The sequence below is a fragment of the Lycium barbarum genome, chromosome 2 (assembly GCF_019175385.1).
Source record: "Lycium barbarum isolate Lr01 chromosome 2, ASM1917538v2, whole genome shotgun sequence".
Taxonomy (NCBI): domain Eukaryota; kingdom Viridiplantae; phylum Streptophyta; class Magnoliopsida; order Solanales; family Solanaceae; genus Lycium; species Lycium barbarum.
In genome coordinates this window covers 10,657,541-10,678,766 of record NC_083338.1, presented here as the reverse complement: position 1 = coordinate 10,678,766, position 21,226 = coordinate 10,657,541, and the positions used below count along the sequence as shown (strand labels likewise).

At 36.9% G+C, this 21,226-nt stretch overlaps 1 protein-coding gene across 1 annotated transcript; it reads left to right on the top strand.

Annotated features, from left to right (window-relative positions):
• The first annotated feature begins 37 nt into the window (after positions 1-37).
• On the top strand, positions 38-941 carry LOC132626146 (uncharacterized). Its single transcript, XM_060340904.1, has 2 exons — positions 38-611; positions 719-941. Exons 1-2 carry the CDS (start codon positions 38-40, stop codon positions 817-819), a joined length of 675 nt encoding a protein of 224 aa, XP_060196887.1. The 3' UTR covers positions 820-941.
• The last annotated feature ends 20,285 nt before the right edge of the window (positions 942-21,226 follow it).

Below are 21,226 nucleotides of genomic sequence, written 5' to 3'. Positions count from 1 at the left end.
TCATGAACAATGGGAGCACTCGAACCGTTTGAGTGTTATGTTCATTAAGACCAAAATCTCTACTGATATTCGTGGTTCTGTTGAACATTATAACAATGTCAAGGCATTATTGAAGGCTATTGATGAACAGTTTGAGACTTCAGATAAGGCACTTGCCGGCACCCTGATTATGAAATTCTCATCAATGAGGCTCACCAGTGTGAGAGGTGTGCGCGAGAACATCATGAAAATGCGAGACTTAGCGGCTCAGCTAAAGACTCTTGAGGTTGAAATGTCTGAAACTTTCCTTGTGCACTATATTTTGAACTCTCTTCCTTTACAGTACGACCACTTTAAGATATCTTATAACACGCATAAAGATAAATGGTCTATTAATGAACTTATGGCCATGTGTATTCAAGAGGAGGGTCGATTGCTGATGGAAACAGGAGAAAGTGCATTCATGGCTACTCAGGGAAAGAAGACCTACCAAGCCAATAAGAAGTGGAAAGGAAAAGCACCAGTTGAACCTGAACTTGATATCAAGAAAGAGTCCAAGAGCCGTTTCTGTAGAAAGAAGGGGCATATAAAGAAGGATTGTATCAAGTATCAGAAATGGCTTGAAAAGAAAGGTACTTCAATCTCTCTTGTATGTTATGAAGCTAATATGGCTAGTGTTAATCATAACACGTGGTGGATTGATTCTGCTTCTACAATCCATATTGCGAATTCATTGCAGGGATTAAAAAAACATGCGGAAGCCAGTGGGAGCTGAGCGAAGCATCTATTCTGGAAACAAGATGCAGTCGCGTGTGGAAGCTATTGGGACATGCGCTTTAGTTCTTAGCGGTGGTTTCATTTTAGAGTTAGAAAAGATCTTTTATGTACCTAAGTTTTCTAGGAATTTAATTTCAGTTTCAAAACTTGTACCCTTGGGATATTCCTTTCTTTCTAGAAGGTTATTCCAATCTATTTTATAAATATAAACTTGTTGGAAATGGTACATTGTTTGATGGTATTTTCTCTCTTAATTTACAAAATGATTCCACTCCTAATGTTATGCATGTCCAAGTTGGTACTAAACGTTGTGTTATGAATGAAGATTCCTCTATTATATTGCATCGGAGATTAGGACTTATCTCCATAGATAGAATCAAGAGATTAGTAAATGATGGAGTACTTAGTACTTTAGATTTTACTGATTTCGATACTTGTGTGGCCTACATTAAAGGCAAACAGACCAACAAGTCAAAGAAAGGTGCCAAAAGGAGTTCAACCATATTAGAAATCATACATTCAGATATATGTTGCCCAGACATGGACACGTATGGTCAGAAATACTTTATCACCTTTATAGATGATTACTCACAATACATGTATCTCTACATGCTTCATAATAAAAGGGAAGCATTAGAAGCCTTTAAAGTTTTCAAGCCTGAAGTAGAAAAACAATACGGAAAGCAAATTAAGATTGCGAGAACTGATAGAGGTGGTGACTACTATGGTAGATACACTGAGCATGGACAAGCCCAAGGTCCGTTTGTGAAGTTTCTTCAAGAAAATGGGATTGTTGCCCAATACACTATACCTAGTTCTCTAGATCAAAATAGTTTAGTAGAGAGAAGAAACCGAATATTATTAGACATGGTGCGTAGTATGCTAAGTAGCTCTAAGCTACATAAGTCCTTGTGGATTGAAGCTCTTAAGATGACAGTGTATATATTAAATCGAGTTCCAACTAAGGCTGTTCCAAAGACACCTTTTGAGTTGTTCAAAGGTTGGAAGCTGAGTTTAACACATATATGCGTATGGGAATGCTCGTCTGAAGTTAGAATCTACAACCCACAAGAAAATAAACTGGATCCTATGACCATTAGTGGATATTTCATTGGATATTCCGAAAGGTCTAAAGGATACAGATTCTATTGTCTATCTAACAACACTAGAATTGTAGAATCAAGAAATGCGAAGTTTCTTTAGAATGACTTGATTAGTGGGATTGATCAATTTCAGAATACAAATTCTATAAGAGATCAAACTTCTAGTTCAAGAGAAAGATTGGTTATCGTTCACAACATACCTCAAGTATAACCGGGTGTTGAGCATCTGATCAATGAAATTCCACAAACTGCTGAAAATATTCCAGTAGATCAGGTTGTTCAAGAAATTCAAGAAATTATTGAACAGCCAGTTGAACAACATGATCCTCAGGAAAATGTTGACATAACATTAATGAGATCTACTAGAGAAAGAAAATCAGCAATTCCTAGTGACTATGTTATGTATCTGCAAGAATCTGGCATTAGAGTCGAAAATGATCCTGAGTCTTTTTCACAAGCCATGAGTTTCGAAGAGTCAAAATTGTGATATAATGCCATGAAAGAAGAGATGAATTCTATGAAAAGTAATGAAGGTCTGGAATCTTGTCGAGTTGCCTAATGGTGTAAAAGCCTTTGGATGTAAATGGGTCTTTAAAACTAAAAAGGACTCATCAAGCAACATAGAAAGATATAAAACAAGACTCGTTGCTAAAGCATTCACTCAAAGGGAAGGAATTAACTACATAGACACTTTTTCTCTTGTGTCTAAAAAGGATTCCTTGCGCATCATATTGGCATTAGTAACCCATTTTGACTTAGAATTGCAACAGATGGATGTGAAAACCGCATTTCTCAATGGTGATCTAGAGGAAGAGGTTTATATGAAACAACCTAAATGATTCTCCTCTAGTAATGGTGAGCACTTGGTATGCAAGCTAAAGAAATCCATATATGGACTAAAACAAGCCTCCTGTCAATGGTACTTAAAATTTCATAATGTTATCTCTTCATTTGACTTTGTTGAGAACATTATGGATCAATGTATATACCTGAAGGTCAGTGGGAGTAAAATTTATTTCTTAGTTCTATATGTGGATGATATCTTGCTTGCATCTAATGATAAGGGAATGCTACACGAAGTGAAACAATTTCTCTCTAAGAATTGTGATATGAAAGACATGGGTGATGCATCTTATGTCATTAGCATTAAGATTCATCGAGATAGACATCAAGGTATCTTAGGTCTATCTCAAGAAGCCTATATCAATAAAATTCTTGAGAGGTTTCGAATGAAAGAGTGTTCACCAAGTGTGGCCCCCATTGTGAAGGGTGAGAGGTTCAATTTGAATCCATGCTCGAAGAACGATCTTGAAAGGGAACAAATGAAAGATATTCCATATGCTTCTTTTGTTGGAAGCTTGATGTATGCTCAGGTTTGTACAAGACCTGACATTGCATTTGCTGTTGGAATGTTGGGAAGATATCAGAGTAATCCAGGTCTTGACTGTTGACACTTAATTTTTGACCTCGCCTAATATATTTTAACTGCCCAGAGTCCCCGGGTAATAAATAAATGAGTTAAATATTTCTAAGGACTTGAATGATTTTTTTTTATAAATCATCCAGATTAATATTTCTTCCCTTAAATTGATAAAAGAGATTTTCAATGCGTCATAAATTCATTTAGAAATTAATGAGTATTTTTTATAACTATTCTTATGAGGTTTTATTAGAAAAAGGAGGAAAAAGAAATGGGTTTTGTTTAGTTAAGTTATTTTAAAACTATTAAATATTTCTTGCAAAAACTTCTTTTTAATATTTGTAAAAGTCTGAACAATTTCAATAATTTGGATAATTAGGTTGTTTCCACCCTTTTAATTTCTAATTTTTATATGTGATCCACAAGATTTATAAAAAATAGGCATAATCGCCCATAAATATTTTAGTTAAGTCAATTAAATAATTATGTAGTGATTACTGCAAACTAATTTTTCAGAAATATATTTTCTTATTAAATTAGCCAAATCATGGTTATTTTGCAAAACAGGTCTGTTAATATTTTGTTTTATAAACCAGTTTAATTTATATATTTATTATTGCTAATTATATAGTTAGCGTCTTAATTATATTAGTTAATATATTAAAGGCTATTTTTGGCTCATAAATAATTTTGGTTGACTTTCTTTAACTATTTTTATAAAATAATTGCGTCTTAATTTTATATGATTAATGCTTCTTCATTTTTTATGTTTTTCTAAATTACTTGTTTTATATGTACACGAGTATACATCAAGTATACATATACATATACGCAAGGTATATGCATATATACAATTGATGTATACAAAAGGCCCATCTTATTAAGTCACAAATTTGGACTTAGTCTAGCCCAACCAGGCTGTGACCCGGCCCAAATGTTTTATTTTCAAAATATCAGACCCCTCCCCCACCCCTTTTCTTTTCATTTTCCCTAACCTTACGCCGCCTCCTCTCTCTCTCTCTCTTACTATTCTAGGCAAACCCTAGCAGCCGCCCTTGAAATCTTACCTCTCTCATGCCAAAAATGGTGTGTGTGTGAGTTTGGGCTGACTTGCACAGTGTATGTTCGCGTATGATGGTGAAAGATCAATGTTCACATGGTCTTTTGTGCATTGCTTTACCTGAAAGTTGTAAAATCTTCCCTTTACCATTATTTTTTCAATTTTTGTCAAAATCATCTTTGTTTGCTACTTTTACAATTTGTTTTGAGGGTATTTTGTGATTGGTCCATTTTCATTTGCCTAGATCGAACCAAGAGGGCCAGATCTGGCTGTATATTCGTTCGTGTCGACTTGAACCGTTGGTTTGATGTTTAAACTTCATTCCACATCGGAGTTTGTTGGTTTTGGTCTGAATTTTGGGGTTCTATAAATAACAACCCCAGTCTTTGCACATGAGGGATCTGGTTTTTGGAAGAAAAATAAAAAACTGGAAAATAGTAAGAAAAAGAGTTCAAGAGTAGAGTTTTTTTTAGAAAAGGAACGTGAAAAACTTGGATTTTTTCAAGAAACTTTCCAGTCAAAATAATTTTAGAAGCCTAAACGAAAAGGGTTAGGCTCTGGTTGAAATATTTGGTTCTCATTCACTTTATTTTTCTTCTTGTGTGGCTGAGTTTGTTGGTTTGGAAGCACAAGAGGCTATCAAATCAATTCTTCCCTTGGCTGCGCATGTAAAAGGTAAACCTCAATTTAGTTTGTTTCATTTTTAGTTTAGCATTTAGTATTCTGCTTATGTTGCTTGGTTTGAATGTGTTTTGTAGACTAGATATGACTATTTGCCTCTGTGTTGTTGGGAATGTGTTTAATGCATGATTTCCTAGGTAAACAATAGAAAATTTAGGAAAAGATAAATAGAAATGCCATGATTAGAGTTCTTGAAAAGAGAAGAATGGCCATGAACTGCTTTTGACCTTATCTTTGTTTATAAGATCATGAGACTTTTGTGAAGTTGTAAATGAGTTGTTGGGCAGGTCCCTTTCCATTTTTCTTTGCCTTGCTTTTGAATTATTATAGGTTTACTGAGCATGATCTTGAGCAAAGCAAAGGTGATTAATCTAGGTTTAATTCTAAAAAAAATGTAGGGAAGGTGAGACAGCTTACTTGTAGTATAGCATGACATGATTAAAATTGATAACAATGTGCGTTTGTGGTTACCATCTATCCTAGCTATTTTCTATTCATCATGAAGCACTCTAATTGTGAAGTAAAGTTGATTGGCAAAAAGGCTTAGCTAGAATGTTGAAATTTAATTTGACCTATGTTTCTGGACATGATCTGTGGTATTTTCCTTTTTTTTTTCCTGAGATTTAATGAATGAAGGAAGTTCGACTAGGACTATGCATCTGTGGTATTAAACCTTTAAGTGTGATGGTGAAGTGACTCATTGCTCCTTTCCTTTAAAACAGTCCTACACTTGAAATAAAATAAAACAAGACCAGTCTATTTGTTGTTTGCTGCCTGATAATGGAATAAAAGGTGAATTAGGATCATGCCCCCCTTAAGGTTTGTGGTTTGCTTGTTTTGTCCATGACTATGACTGTATTGGTATTATCACCTGGAGTAGGTTGTCACGACCCAGCTGGGGGCCGCGACGGGTACCCGGGGCTAACCACCGAGCACCGCTCGTGCTATAATTTCCTTAACCCATTTAACAATCATTCATCGATTCCCTGTTAACTTTAAGGAGGATTGGGTTTTTCATTACAGAATATAATGCTCTAATACAAGAACATATTTCAATATACTTATACACATACATACTATCCACGTCGTGAAACCGCATAACCCACATCTAGTATCTACGAGCCTCTATTGGATAACATATACCAATATACATAAAAGGATCAACCGAATAGCACCTCCGGAATAGTGGAGTGCTCCTGTAAATCTGCAGATGGCTCCTACGGATCTGCACCGTCTCCCTGTCTACCTGTGGGCATGAGCACAACATCCAAAAAGAAAAGGATGTCAGTACGAGCATTGTACCGAGTATGTAAGGCATGCATCAAGAAATAAAGGAGAGGATAAAAGATAAAGTAAATACAAAAGGATAACCAGTAACTGCTTGCCTCTTAAGGCAGATTCATGCATGCATACTGTCACGACCCAATTCGCGAGTCGTGGTGGCACCTACACTATCCCTCCGAGTAGGCGAACCACATTACTGATAACAAGTTAAATAGCAAAAAATTACATAAGAATAAGTTATCAAGTCTTAAATACTTATCATAACTAGAAATGTCACGACAACCCCAAAATCTGGTCAAAGGGTACAAGAGCGCTAACATAGTACGGAATAGAAGTCTGAAAATACCCGAATGCTACATATTGTCTGTTGAATACAAAAACAGAAATAAATAGATGAGGTCCTTCAGGGGCCACGGATGACCAAGTAGCTCACCCTGAATGACTGAAATATGTCACCCTCGCGTATCAGCCACGGGGTGTAGAACTGGAGCCTGGATCGTACTCTGCACTCAACAAAAGTGCAGCAAGAGTAGTATCAGTACAACACTAGTACCGGTAAGCATCATAGGCCGACAATGATTAGATAACGCATGAAGAAGTGGAAACTAACAAGTAGCATATAGAGCAAACAGGTATGGTCACATCTAATATACAAGTAAAGTGTAAAGGAATCATGAAATCAACTAGGACAGATATAGTTCACCAAATGGTCAGTCAAATGTATAAGTGAATGAATGCAATGCAATGCAACAGTCACCTCTCTCACTCCACTCTCGTATACACATGCTAAGGGCAGTGCCTCAAAGCCATGACTCATGGGGGACCCGCGAAGTCCATGTACCACTCGTGCTCTCCGGCAGAAACCTCGGAGGCTATTAATCACTCTCAATCTCTGGCAAAGACCTCAGAGTCTCTCTGTCACTCTCCATCTCCGGCAAAGACCTCGGAGTCTCTCAATCACTCACCTCACCAATCATCACAACAATAATATGGAAAGCATGCCATGCATGATATCAGTCTCAACAATATCACAATATAAATCAACAAGTACAAGTCATATTACTGTCCACTGTTCAATTATCATTATTACCATTCCTTTCCGTGTGATGAGTGAACTAGTATGTGGCAGAGATACAAACAGGTGATAATCACAGAAAATAACACATATGGCGACAAGCCCACATAACGGCTGACAAACCAACCTAATTGGAATTCACCTCCACTTCATGCCCGAAGGCCTATCATGCTATCCCCGTCACTTTCTACAACTACATACAATTATCTAATCAGAGTCTAACTAAAGTAGACCGTAACCTACCTCAATGCCGAACAAGTGCCACGAACAATCAAACCAAAGCCTTCCCTTTGCGTAGAGCCTCTGAACGATCGAAATCTATCAAATATGCGATCTACGTTAGAATACAAATCTAAGGACACCCATATTGCTATACTTATATCCGAAACCCAAAAACGACCTTAAAAAGTGACCACGGACCCACAAGGGCAGAACTGAAATTTTATTGAAAAATCATATCACCCATAACCTAAGGGTGATATATCCAGAAAATTAGTCAATTTCATCCATAAATAGTCTCTCAAATCCTAAATTCTCATCTCTTAAGACTAGGGCTTAGAACCTTCAATTATCTCAAAATCTTAATTGTCATGAATTTGAAGGTGTGCATATAATTCAATACAATTTATGAACATCCAATAGATTAATTATCACATCCCAAAAATACTAAACATGGAAGAAAATTACTACATCTCTGTATAAAAGTGAAAATGTGGAAGCTTTTAACATCAACACTATCTGAACGTTCCATGCTAGCAGTTCACTTAAAAATCATAAAAATATGCATCCCACCAAGTAACCTCTCACTGACCTGTTAGTTAGTCCCCCATCATTACCTAATCATTTGCTAAGTTTTGTTGGTTAATGCTTTCCTAACTCAATTCATTTATTTTTTTCTAGCAATCCGAAAAGATACGTCCAAAATGTGCATAGCAATAGGTAATAATCCAATCATGATACAAGTAACAGCAATAGGTACGAGATATTGATTGTAACCTAGTTGTTCTCTGCATTTTGTATGTTGCAATTTAGTTACTAGTGACATCAATAATTACTCTTAAAAAAATATGCACGTAGAACAATATGATATTTTCCCTTAGTAGTAGTAATCAAATGATCTTCTAAATCATTGGTTCATTAAATAAATTATGCACTTTCCAAAAGGCCTCTATATAATAATCAATAAATAAGTGCATGATATGAACTAACACAAAGATAATACCTGAAGCTTAAAACCAGTGAATTAATCACTGTGTCGTACGCCTCTTGAGTAGCCCCTTTGTTTATTTTTCTTTAAGAGTCAAAGCTCATTTACCCTAATATTTTTATCCCCACAACCACTACAACATGGTTTCAGCCAGAATAGGTAATGGGCTTGGCCCACTTCTTTACCACAATAGCCTCCCTATTTCACTTATTCAATTAACCACTTTGTTTTATTTAAAAATTATTCACTCCACCAAATACTATATTTACCAACTTATACCTTATATGTGTGAAACTCATATTCTTATAAATAAACTATTCACACATATTAAATAAATATATTTCAAAAAGTACCCGCCAATTAAATCACCTTGCCACCAGTTTCCGCAAGTCAAGAATACTATTTAAAGCTACGGAAAGTGGTATTTTAGCGAAAAAGAATCCAAAAGTGCTAAACGACCAAACGGGTCATTACACATACTGATAAACATCATATCGTGTATTGCTGTGGAATGTGCAGCCCGATCCATATATCATCAAGTATCGATATAATGACGTGGAACGTACGACCCGATCCATTACCCATATATCCCGCGTCGGGGCATCCCGCGTCCGGGATGAGATCATAATATGCCAGCTGACCAGGTGGCTATGCGTCTATAGCACCTTACCTTTCCCCATATCCCCTGTATACATATACATATCATATACTTATATAATATACATAACATGCATAAGAGCCCAAGGAAAATTTATGGCTCCATCGGAGTGACGTAAGGTCGGTAACCTCCAATTATATTATGTATTAATCATTATCGTCATGTCTCACCTTGAAGGAACAATTATTATAAGGTGGGACTATCAATGAAGAATACAGATATGAATAATAACATCAAGAGGAAACATAAAATAGGGTTATAATCTTATAAGAGGTCAATTCATATATTTTTGGAATCTTAAAGAAAATGTAGTCATCATCCATGAATAAAATCGAGAAGTCAATAGATGGCTCAACATTCTTATGTCGTCTTTGAAATCGTGAACTTGGAACCTTTAAACAAAAATCGTTCTCATCATAATGATATTCTCATTTTTGACATCATCGGTGTCATGGAAGAACATATCCATCGTTGTTATCATAGGAGCTCACATAATCACAAACTTTGGTTTGGTGAATACGAATATCTTGGAAAACACTTATGGATTATCAGGAAGGAAATCATACCCTTGGATCTTAGACTTTTTAACTGTTGATAACAAGGGAAATATGGAAACCGTTATGAAATCATAACCTAGGGATCATGCCTTGAAAGAGAGGGACGAGCCTCACATACCTTGGACGTTTACCATTCTTATCGCTTTCTCGTTTCCCTTGTGATGCACTCGTGTATACCTTCAAAAGAGTTCATGCCGCCGTTAGTTAAGCAATTATAAGAACGGACTTCTATTTCTAGGGAAAATTGGGCAGCATTTCCTTTGTTTCTACTACGTTTCCCATATTCTATTTCAGCTCCCAAACATTCACAACAATAATCACAATATAGAAACCAACAATCATCGTTTATATACATTTAGCAAAATCCACTAATTTCCTTCAATTTCTCCACATTTAGTGGTTTTAGCCTATCATCACTTCTCCTCATACGTTACACTTATCCCATGGTCTAAACGTTATTTATAATGTATTCATGATCACAACATATCAACATTCATGATTTCCATCCAACTACCATTCAATTGTGACACTACTCATCCTTTTAAAAACTCATTTTCCATGTTTTTCTACAATCCAAGCATCTTAGCTTTCCAATACCTTTGACAACATAATATAATCATGAAACATACCTTAGATGATGGTGGAACAAGTGTTACACCTCGGAAAATCTTCCGTTGGTACGCAAGTGAATGAACTAGTGATGAGTGCGAGTGGATGATGTTCCATGAGTAAGAAATGACGTTTGATGACCCTAAGCCAGAGTTCGAAGGCATCCGATGTAAGACGAAAAAGTTGGCTAAGATAAGGCGAGGTATGAGATGAGCAATGCATGTAAATGGATGTGGATGATTAGAATGAAAAGTTTAGAGATGTGAAAAGTTGCAGGTTTGCAAACTGGCCAGTTGGTCGTAAAGTGAAATACAGACCGTAAAATGGTATACGGTCCGTAAACTGGCCTGTCGTATTTTGGCATTCGAGACTTCAACTTTCTGCCAAATAATCAAATGGTAAAATACGACCTGGAATACGGACCGTAAAGTGATTTACGGCCCGTAAACCATGATCGTAAATCACCATGTTGCAGCCTGAGTTTCTGATTCTGTTATGGTTAAATACGACCATGAAGGACGGTCCGTAAACTGGAATACGGACCGTAAACCATGTTTACGACCACTGTGCACTTCAAATCAGATTTTCAAGTCATTAAATAAGGGGACCAAGGCTTATTTCATTTCACTTCTACATCACACCCCTTCTCTTAAACCATCTCTCTACATCTATTATACAAGTTTTCAAAGATTATTAGTCATCAACAACATTGGTCAAGTGAATCAAGTGTAAGAAAACCCATTAAAGATCATCCAAGTCAAGAAATCCAAATGGAGGAAAACTAGGGTTTTTTCTCAAGTGGAGTATTATCGACTAAGGCTTGTTCCTACAACATCTAAGGTAAGATTCATGATATTTATATGTTGTTTAAGGTATTTGAGAGTTGAAATGCTTGATCATTAGAAGAGTATAGCAAAATGGGTCATGAATGATGAATAGTGACGTTTTGAGAAATAGTTTGAATTGAATCATGATTGTTGTTGTGTTGTGTTATAAATGGTGTTGAGAACATGAAATGAGCAATGCACGTGAATGGATATAGTCATATGTTATAGCCATAGATATGGACAAATGAAAGTAAATTGAGGAATGTGGATAATGTGAATGACTAATGGCCATTGTTATGATATTGTGAATGTATTGTTGACGTTTAGGAGTTGAATTACGATATGGGCGAATGTTGTATAAATAAAGGAGATGCGGCCCGATTTTCTCTAGCTTTAGCCGTGTGTGCTAGTTATCTATTCTAATGATAGTATGACCTTAATGAAGGTAGAAACGTGAGCATCAGAGGAGTACGTACAAGTGTAGAATAGTTCAACGAAAAGGTCTGTAAGGCTAACCCTTCTTTCATAAGGCATGGTTCTTTGGCCAATCATTTATCCTTCTATGAGCTCATGATGTGCTCCATATGATTATATTCTCAAAGGCTACTGAGCCTATGATCCTTAATGTGTACTACTATTGTACTACGTTCCTCATATGATGGGTAAGCCTATAATATAGACGTAACGCTAATGATGATGATAGTAACGATGATGAGAGTAAAATAATGCTAGAGATGCTTATGAGCTATTATATGTATGTGTGCCTATGAAGGGCTATGATGAAACCCCGAGCTTATAACGCCGGGTAGAATATATATATATGGATGTATATAAAGTATGTATATGATTACGTAACGCGCGCGCACGTCTGCAGATAGTACGGATAACCCTGATGCCTTGGTAGGGCCAGGTAGATATAACCATGAGCCTTGGTTGGCCAAGTATGTATGAAACACCGAACCTTCAGGGTCGGGCATGCTATGTATATATGTATATATGTGTATATGCTATGTATATGACATCATTAAGAGTACAAATATGTTATGTATATGAGATGTAAATGATTGTGAGGGTAATTAAGTACGGATATGGATGTATGTATGCGGATACGCAATAGAAACGGAATGTCCCTATGGAAAGCAAGTAAGTGCCATGATGATGATATTATTGTCTCCCCCTATGCTACTTCATATGTTGTCTATTATGCTTCTATATCGATGTTGATCATGCTTTACATACTCAGTACATTCTTCGTACTGACGTCCTTTTGTTTGTGGACGCTGCGTCATGCTCGCAGGTGCGCAGGGAGACAGGCTTGATCCATAGTAGCTTTCTCAGAGATTACACAGCAGAGCTCCATTTCATTCGGAGCCATAGCTTTTGGGTACTTATTCTTTTGTGTATATAATTATGGGCATAGCGGGGTCCTGTCCCGCTCATGTGATATGTTATACTCTCCTTAGAGGCTCGTAGTCACGTGTATATGATTAGATATGTCTGGCCTTGTCGGCCTATATTTTATGTATCATTTTGTTAGCCTTGTCGGCTCATGTACATTGACGTGGCATAGATGCCTATGATGATATAAAGATGTTGTTGTCCAAATGGGACAAGTTTGATGGATGAAAGGAAATGTATGTCTAATTATGTGGCTCGCTTAGATGTAAGCATAAGTGTAAGTTAAGGGGGTGCCCGGGTGGGCTGGCACCGGGTGCTCGTTGCGGCCCCCTAGTCGGGTCGTGACAACAAGCTTTGAATGGAATTCTTCCTCTTGCACCAAAGTTTCACTTCGCCTCCTTAGGGTTTTCTTGAAGAAGATGAATCCTACTTGAGTTTCATATGATTTGCCCTATGGATTTTATGTTGTTGATAATCAATTCCCCTTGAATTTTTCTTATGGATGAATGTTAGAGTATTCTCTAGAGGGTTCTTGAAGTGGAGAGTGGGAATGAAATGAGAATAAAATGAAAAGGGGCCCTTATATTAAAAATTGAAATCTGGCCGAGGGACTTTATACGGACCAACATACCGTCCGTATAATTTTTACTGACCGTATGTTGGACCGTACATTTGGTCCAGAATGTTATCTTCGTCTTGGCTAATTATACGGTCCAACATACGTCCAATATAATTTATACGGACCGTATGTTTGGCCGTATAATGCCAACTGAAGCGACTTCCGTTCTCGTCGACTCGTTTGTTCTCCGATCCTTATGGAACCTTCTTAATACTTGTTTAGCACTTCAATACCAATCTAAAGGACGTTATTACTTAAGACATCATTATGCCCTCGCTAACTCGTTGCTCGAAATTCTTGTCCGATATACAACATGCGACTCGCTTTCCCTTAATAGCTTTCGTTCCTTATCTCGGATGTGTTTGAGAATATTAATTAGGCCATTTACACCCTTATTGCTCGCCAAAACATCGCATATGTTATGTCCTTTCCTCACCTATTCACTGTACACGTACGGAGAATTTTCAAGGTGTAACATTCTTCCCCCCTTTTAAAACATTCGTCCTCGAATGTTAAAATGCTCGGGAATTCTAGAAAATTTTTGCCAGAGTTTCCCCTGTAACATGGCACTACCACCCTGTCACAACAACCCACAATATCATTGCCTCACAGGGCTACAACACAATACCAATATATTTGTGGCCACACACGACCAAGAGAGCAAAAGTAAGCATGCATACCTTAAGATCTCGGCGTATCATAGTGAACTTCTCCTGGAGATTTGAATAGGTGCGGTTATTTCGCTATTAGTCAATACACTCCCGTAGGGCTCATCACTTCGACCTTCACACTAGTATTCTCTTTATTTGTCCCCCCCCCCCCCCCCCCCCCTTTTTTTTGGGTTCACTTGTACCTGTAAATCTTGAAGTCGCATACCCCTGACTACACTACGTCTTATTCATACCGTTCCCCACAATCTATGGCTATAACCATTCATACGTGAAATCTTAACATACTCACCTTACAGTCTTGTAACCAAGTAATGCACCCGATGTAGCAATCTGAGCAAATGTATTTTACCTAGCTCATCCAGTAGTTACAAGTCTATATCTGAATCTGCTCCAATTAACAACTTCCTGCCCCATAGGGATGCTTACATTAGTAGTAGGTCTAGCTATCCATGCCATCCATCTAATGTCACTTGCCCTCTTCTTCGGCGCTTGAAATTTACTTGTAACGCCATCTTCGTTTCTCTAGGGCTTAGGTCTCTTACGCCGCTAATGCCCCCCATGCCTCCTATTCTTTTACTCCGATTTACACTTGGCACCGATTTCATAACCATGTTGTACCACTATCGTTATTAATTATGATTCTGCTCCATTGATTCATCGCCACATAATTATTTTAATGGTGAATTAGGACACTTTTAGTTAATAATTAGGTGTTCTAATTCACCATTAAAATAATTATGTGGCGACTCCTTAAATGAAAATAATATAGGAATCACCAATATGTTGTACTCCGCTTTTGATCCGATTAAAATGGGGTATAACAAGGTTAAATTTTTTAAAAAAACTAAATTGTATATATTATAAGAGCTGTTTAATGTAATTTAAGTTAATTTAAATTAAATCAATTTTGTAAAGGCACTAATGGTTAGCAATATAATACGTAATGTAGAACAGTTTTAGAAGAATTCAGAATTAGAAAATAGAATATAAAACAGTAAACATGAGAATGAAATCTAAAGCCTCACTAACGAAGAAGTTGCAGTCGTGGACAGTCCACTTTACAAATATATATTGTTATAACGTGGACTGATCCACGTTATACAAAATATATTGTATAACATGGATCAGTCCACGTTATACGGTTAATTTTTTTTTTTAATTTTTCAATTTTCGTCTGACAGGTGAAAAAAAAGTTTGGGGTATAACGTGGATCAGCCCACGATATACCCCTTTTGGTATATAAATTTTTGGTCATCCCCTTTTGGTTTATACCGTGTATTTTTATACCCTTTAGGCTCCGGACTCGCCTCCTTGTCGTGATCATTTTGATCATTTGCTCCTTTTGTTTCAAGGATTATTATATTTGAAACCGATTGGTCTATCATGCTCTATGCATGCTGTAGACTTTGTCCTTCAGGGACATTAGGAGCATTTTGCAGATGAAATATGAAAATTTGGGTCAACAAATGCTTCTAACATTTGACTCGAATTATCTGAGGATCATACTGATAATAATTCACAACATATTTCTTAGCTGCATATTCTCTCCCCGTTATGTTTGAAAAACTAACACATATCCCCATTTTCTTTGGGAAATTCATCGGTGTGCATTGTGGTATATCCATTAATCATATACCGCACTTCAAAAGCTATAAGGTGGAATTATCTAGTTCATGACCCTGATCAGATTATGCGGGGACAATTATCATAATTTATTGGTCTGAAGCATACAAGTGTTGTTGCATGCAATATATCATATCTTAGACCAACATCTGAAGTTCTGTTATCATAGGCAATGGTTTAGCTATATTATGGATGCATCTAATGCAAAACCAGCTTAAATATAAACCAACATTATCAAGATGAATTGTCTTGATTACATAATTTGGAAATTGTGCTTCCAACTCAATTATTTTGAGCAGCAACTTTGTAAATGTCAAACTGCAGGTTGACAATAAACGCACATGTGGCCATCTCACAAATGCATCTATTTAAGACATCGCATCGCAGGTGAAGGAATCCACATTCCCTTTTATATTTTCAGAATTTAGGAGATTCAATCCAACATTAGCTGGTGTAATCAACGTATCATGAGAACAAGCAACACAAAAAAATTCTTGAAGAATCTTCTGGTTCTTCAATATATTTTGAATACTCAATTAGCACATCAGATTTAAATCATGAAAATCAAAATGGTCTTATCAACTAATAAAATTATAGTACCCGCAAACTGCAAGTTTACCATGACGAGTGCTATTTATTTTAGTAAACTTATGGTTTGCTATTGCATGACATTTAATATCATAAACTTTTGGTTTATTGCGACATGTTATCCCATCGGATAACGTTTCATATACGTATTTCTTAGCTATAGTAACTTGAAGATATTCAATCTTCTAATCATTTGTAGTCTCAATATGATAACCAATTTTATTGCCAATAAACTTCTGGTATACTACGATCTGTATTCCTATCGTAACAATTATTATCTAGGACGAATGATGCTATCATATATAACCTCTTCGAGAGACTTTAACTTATTTACCATAATCAGATATTACTTGGACACTGCTAGTGTCATGATACTTATAGATAAACAATTAGCTCTTCTCTAGCCCTTGATCATTAGTTTCTAGTATCAAATATTTTTTAGACACTTCTGGTATGACGAAAGAAAATTTGGTTAGACACTACTGGTGTCATGAAAGAAAACAAAATTCAAATGAAAGTATTGACACGCGCAAATTACACCTTCAATATTAGGAGTAAGCAGTCATTGTCAAATATAGAATTCAACAAGGTTGAGGTCGAATCCCACAGAGAACACAATGAAAAAATATACTAGTTAAGTGTAACGCTCGACTATTAGTCTATATTTCGGGGGAGAAGGGAATATAATAATAATTGGTTGAAAGTTTGATCATTAACGTCTAAGAGTTTTGTTATGAAATGTAAACTATTGTTTAAGGAACTAAGGTTGTGGTTCCAATGGAAAGTAATGCGGATGAGTATCAATCCAAGTCCTTTATATGTGTAGATGTAATTAAATATGGGTTACTCGAGTTTATCAAAAATTTCTCAACCAAATTGATAAATATCATTGCTAAGCTTTCTCTAGCCTTAGAATGTGGAAAATATGAACACCCATTTTATTTCAAGTAACTTTCCTATCTCTTGCTCAAGTTATTAGATGAGGTTTATAAGCCTCAAATTCTTGCTACTTACTCTTTTACTAACTTTCCCTTTCTTTCTCAAGCAAAGGAAAGGTAACTAGGCACAAATAATGTTGTACACCATTAAATGACATTAAAGGTTGAAGAGTAAATAGAAAAACATCTTTACACATAAATGGAGGATGAATACAAAATCCAATCACATTTAGTCCCACAACCTTAGCTAAATGGCAGGGCCGGCTTCAATGTGAATCAACTATTTATTGTCCTTTAATTTATTTATTTTTAAATAGTAAATAGATACGAGTACTTTTTAGCAGAGATAAAATTGATTCATATGAAAGGAAAGATAGCAGTAACTGTTTGACTATAAATTTGGAAATATGAATGTCTCCTACAAATCACTTTCATATGAATGGAAATTAATTTGATAATTTAAAATATTACTCCACTTTTTACCTTTTTTCGTTAGAAAACGTGTATAGCTTTATTACACCCGCTCTTTTAATTTGTTCAAGACTCACAAAACTTTTCACCTTTCTTCCTTAACTAGACATTTTTACTTATCTTTTACCATTTTTTTCTAATTACTTCTCCATAATTGCAAGTGCTCAATGTCAAAGCTCCTTTAAGTTTTTCTTATTCTCTAGAAAAAGTGAATTAAAGAGTACTGTTGAAAATTGATAAAAATATTGTGCGTTGTTTGTTGTTCTTTCTCTCGTTCAAGTTCTGAGAGAAGATTTCAAAGAAGCAACAACTCGTGTTAGAATCTAGTCTCAACTTTCTTGAATCATGTTTCATCATTCCAACTTTTTAGTTTAATTTTCTTATCTCGAGTTTGTTATTGTTGTTAATTTTACTTTTTTGAAATTATTTATTAAAATTTCTTAAATCAGGTTTCATCATTCTAACTATCAATTGAAAAGGAATTATTAGGAGAAATCAATTATAAAATAATTATTTCATCTCGAATATTTGGCGTTAGGCCTACCTCTGGCACAAAAGAGGTCCCCTGCATAATAGGTTGCGCTATGATTGCTAGATTTCTCTTTTACTATGTGATTTGTTTGCTATGTAATATATGTTTCTTTCAACATTATTTGTCAAATGTTAATATTGTTTTATTAAAGTATCAATCATTCACACTATACTGACGTAGTTTTGTTTTATTTTGATTATTTCCCCAAAGGTTGATTCGTGTTGATTGTGAACTGGCGGATCACCCATACTTCACAAGATCAAAAGCACAAGCATCTAACAACATGAATGATTCAGGTGCATCTGAACAGACTTGCTTGGGACTTATCACCGTTCCGAGAGACGAACCCGAGGCTTCGGAGGGAAGGAATGTTGATGAACTCATCGCCCAATTGATGTAACAAATGGCCAACATACAAAGTGAAATTGAGCGACTTCGAAATCTCACCAACCTATCCATTACCCTCAACACTTCTCCTCATGAACATAGAACAAGTGCGACAATCCCACCATCCTTTTCGCCTGTTGACTCGCCTGCCCCCTAACTCTTTCTCTCAAACCCTCCACTTCACACAATCAATCCAAGTGCTACTAATTCGCCCCCCATCCCACAACAAAATAACCTACAACAAACCATCTCACAACAATCTAATCCACAACAAGCCATCCCACAACCAACTAACCCGCAACAGGCCATCCCGCAACAAAATAACCCGTAACAAGCCAACCCACAACAAGTTAAATTTCAACAAGTCAATACGTTACCCTTCACCACTCCATATATTCCTCAGCCTTCAATTAGCCAAACTATCCCACTCAACCAGACCACCCCACTTACCCAAAGCTACCAAGCAACCCAACACATACTGTTGGCACACACCGCTAACTATAACACGCAGTATGTGCCACCGGTATATGTAGCGAAAGCTAAACCTTTCACTACCCTATTGCAAGCCGTGCAACATCCAGAGGTTGATCCTTATGAGGAGATGGAAAGGGAAGTTAGGGCAAAAGCGGACGAGAATGTTGCGAAGGAGATTCGTAGTCTGAAGGAAGCATTTAGAAGCATCCAAACCCATAAGGGATGTGAAGGACTTGAATACGAGGATCTGTGTATTCATCCCGATATTGAGTTTCCTGCTGGATATAAGGTGCCAAAATTTGATATGTTTGATGGAAAAGGAAATCCTCGGGCTTATTTGAGATCGTACTATGATAAGCTTGTTGAAGTAGGGAAATATCAAGCCATTAGGATGAAGCTGTTTATAAGAAGCTTGATAGGAGAAGCACTTGATTGGTACACACGCCAAGATCTGCAGAAATGGCGTAGTTGGGGACAAATGGCGTAAGAATTCATGGATAGGTTCAAGTTTAACACTGAGACTTTCCCAGACATATTCTATTTGATGAAGTTAGAAAGGAAGTCAACAGAAACTTTCAGAGAGTATGCTATGCGGTGGAGAGCGGAAGCCGCAAAGGTTCAGCCCCCGATAGCGGAAAGTGAGATGACGACGCTCTTTATACAATCTCTAAAAGATGCAACATACTATGAAAGGTTGATAAGTTTCATCGGGAAAAAGTTTTATGAAGTTATTAGGATGGGAGATTTCATAGAAGAAGGTATCAAGACGGGAAGAATCACAAATTTGGCAGCCTTGCAAGCAACAAGTAAGGCAATTCAATCAGGTTCAATTGGGGGAGCAGCTAAGCAGAAGAAGGACAGAGTGTCCACGGTCACGACCATCCAGGAACGTAGACCAAACCAGATGTTAACCTACCAATATCCTTCATCCCAGCCTTCATATTACAGCTAATACGCCCAAGTATCTCAGCCTTATTACCAACCTCCATCCGCTCCCTATCCTGTTTACCACACCCAGCCAACATATTGTCCACCTCGAGCACCTGCCTATTAAAGCCCATCACAATATCAATCAACCTACCTGCCTCAACCCCAATACTAACCACAAAACCGTCCATAAAATGCACCCAGACCTCGCCCAAACTTTGAACAAAAACCAACCAAAACTTATACACCATTAGCCGAACCCTTAGCCCAATTATATGAAAGGTTGAGAACCGCAGGGATACTCCAACCGATTCAAGGAAGAGTTTCTAACCCCCTTTCTGGATGGTATGATGGGACTAAACATTGTGCGTATCACTCAGGGGTTGTCGGACATGATACTGAAAATTGCCTTACTCTCAAAGACAAATAGAGGCGTTGATCAAAGAAGGAGTCATCCAGCTCAAATGAGCTCCCCCAAATATAAACAACAACCCTCTACCCAATCATAGTGATGCAAATGTGAACATGATCACCATTGATGAAGACTATAACTTGGAAGGGACTATTGTACCGGTCAAAAAAAAGGAAAAGGTTGAATCATCAGCCTTTATTGCTCCCATAATCACAGTCTAATTGAGGGAACCAATTGAAGTAGAAGTGCTCACTCCAAGGCCTAGGATCACAGCCTTAGTTGCTCAGGCACCTTCTTTCAACACCAAAGTAGTTCATTGGAATTACTCGTCTGAGGAAAGGAACAAAGGAAAGGCAAAATTGGTTGCAGAAACTGTTGCTGCCGAAATAACAAGATCTAGGCGGTGTTATGCCCCCGAAAAGGTAGCACGAGGAGCACCGAGTAAGGAAAAAAACCAAAAGAAAGCTGTGACCGAGGCTGAAGTAGAAAATTCTGGAGGAAGATGCCAACTAAGAAATATTCTGTTGTAGAACAACTAAAGAAAACACCAGCCTAAATTTCTTTATTATCATTGTTGATGAATTCTGAAACTCATAGGAGCACTTTAGTGAAGGTACTAAAGGAATCCTATGTTCCAGCTGAGACCTCTAGCGAAAAGTTTTTAGCCATGGTTGGAGAAGTCCTCGAAGCCCACAAAGTCTCTTTTCATGATGATGAGTTGCCGCCTGAAGGTTTGGGGCACAACAAGGCATTGAACATTACAGTCAAATGCAGGGATAAATTCATTTCTAAAGTGTTGATTGATGGGGGTTTAGTTCTTAACATATGCCCTTTCACTACTCTTCGAGCTTTAGGAATTGATATCGGGAAACTTCGTGATAGTCACGTGAGGGTTAAAGGTTTTGATGGAGCTCAAAGGGGTGTCGTAGGGGAAATTGACTTAGCACTG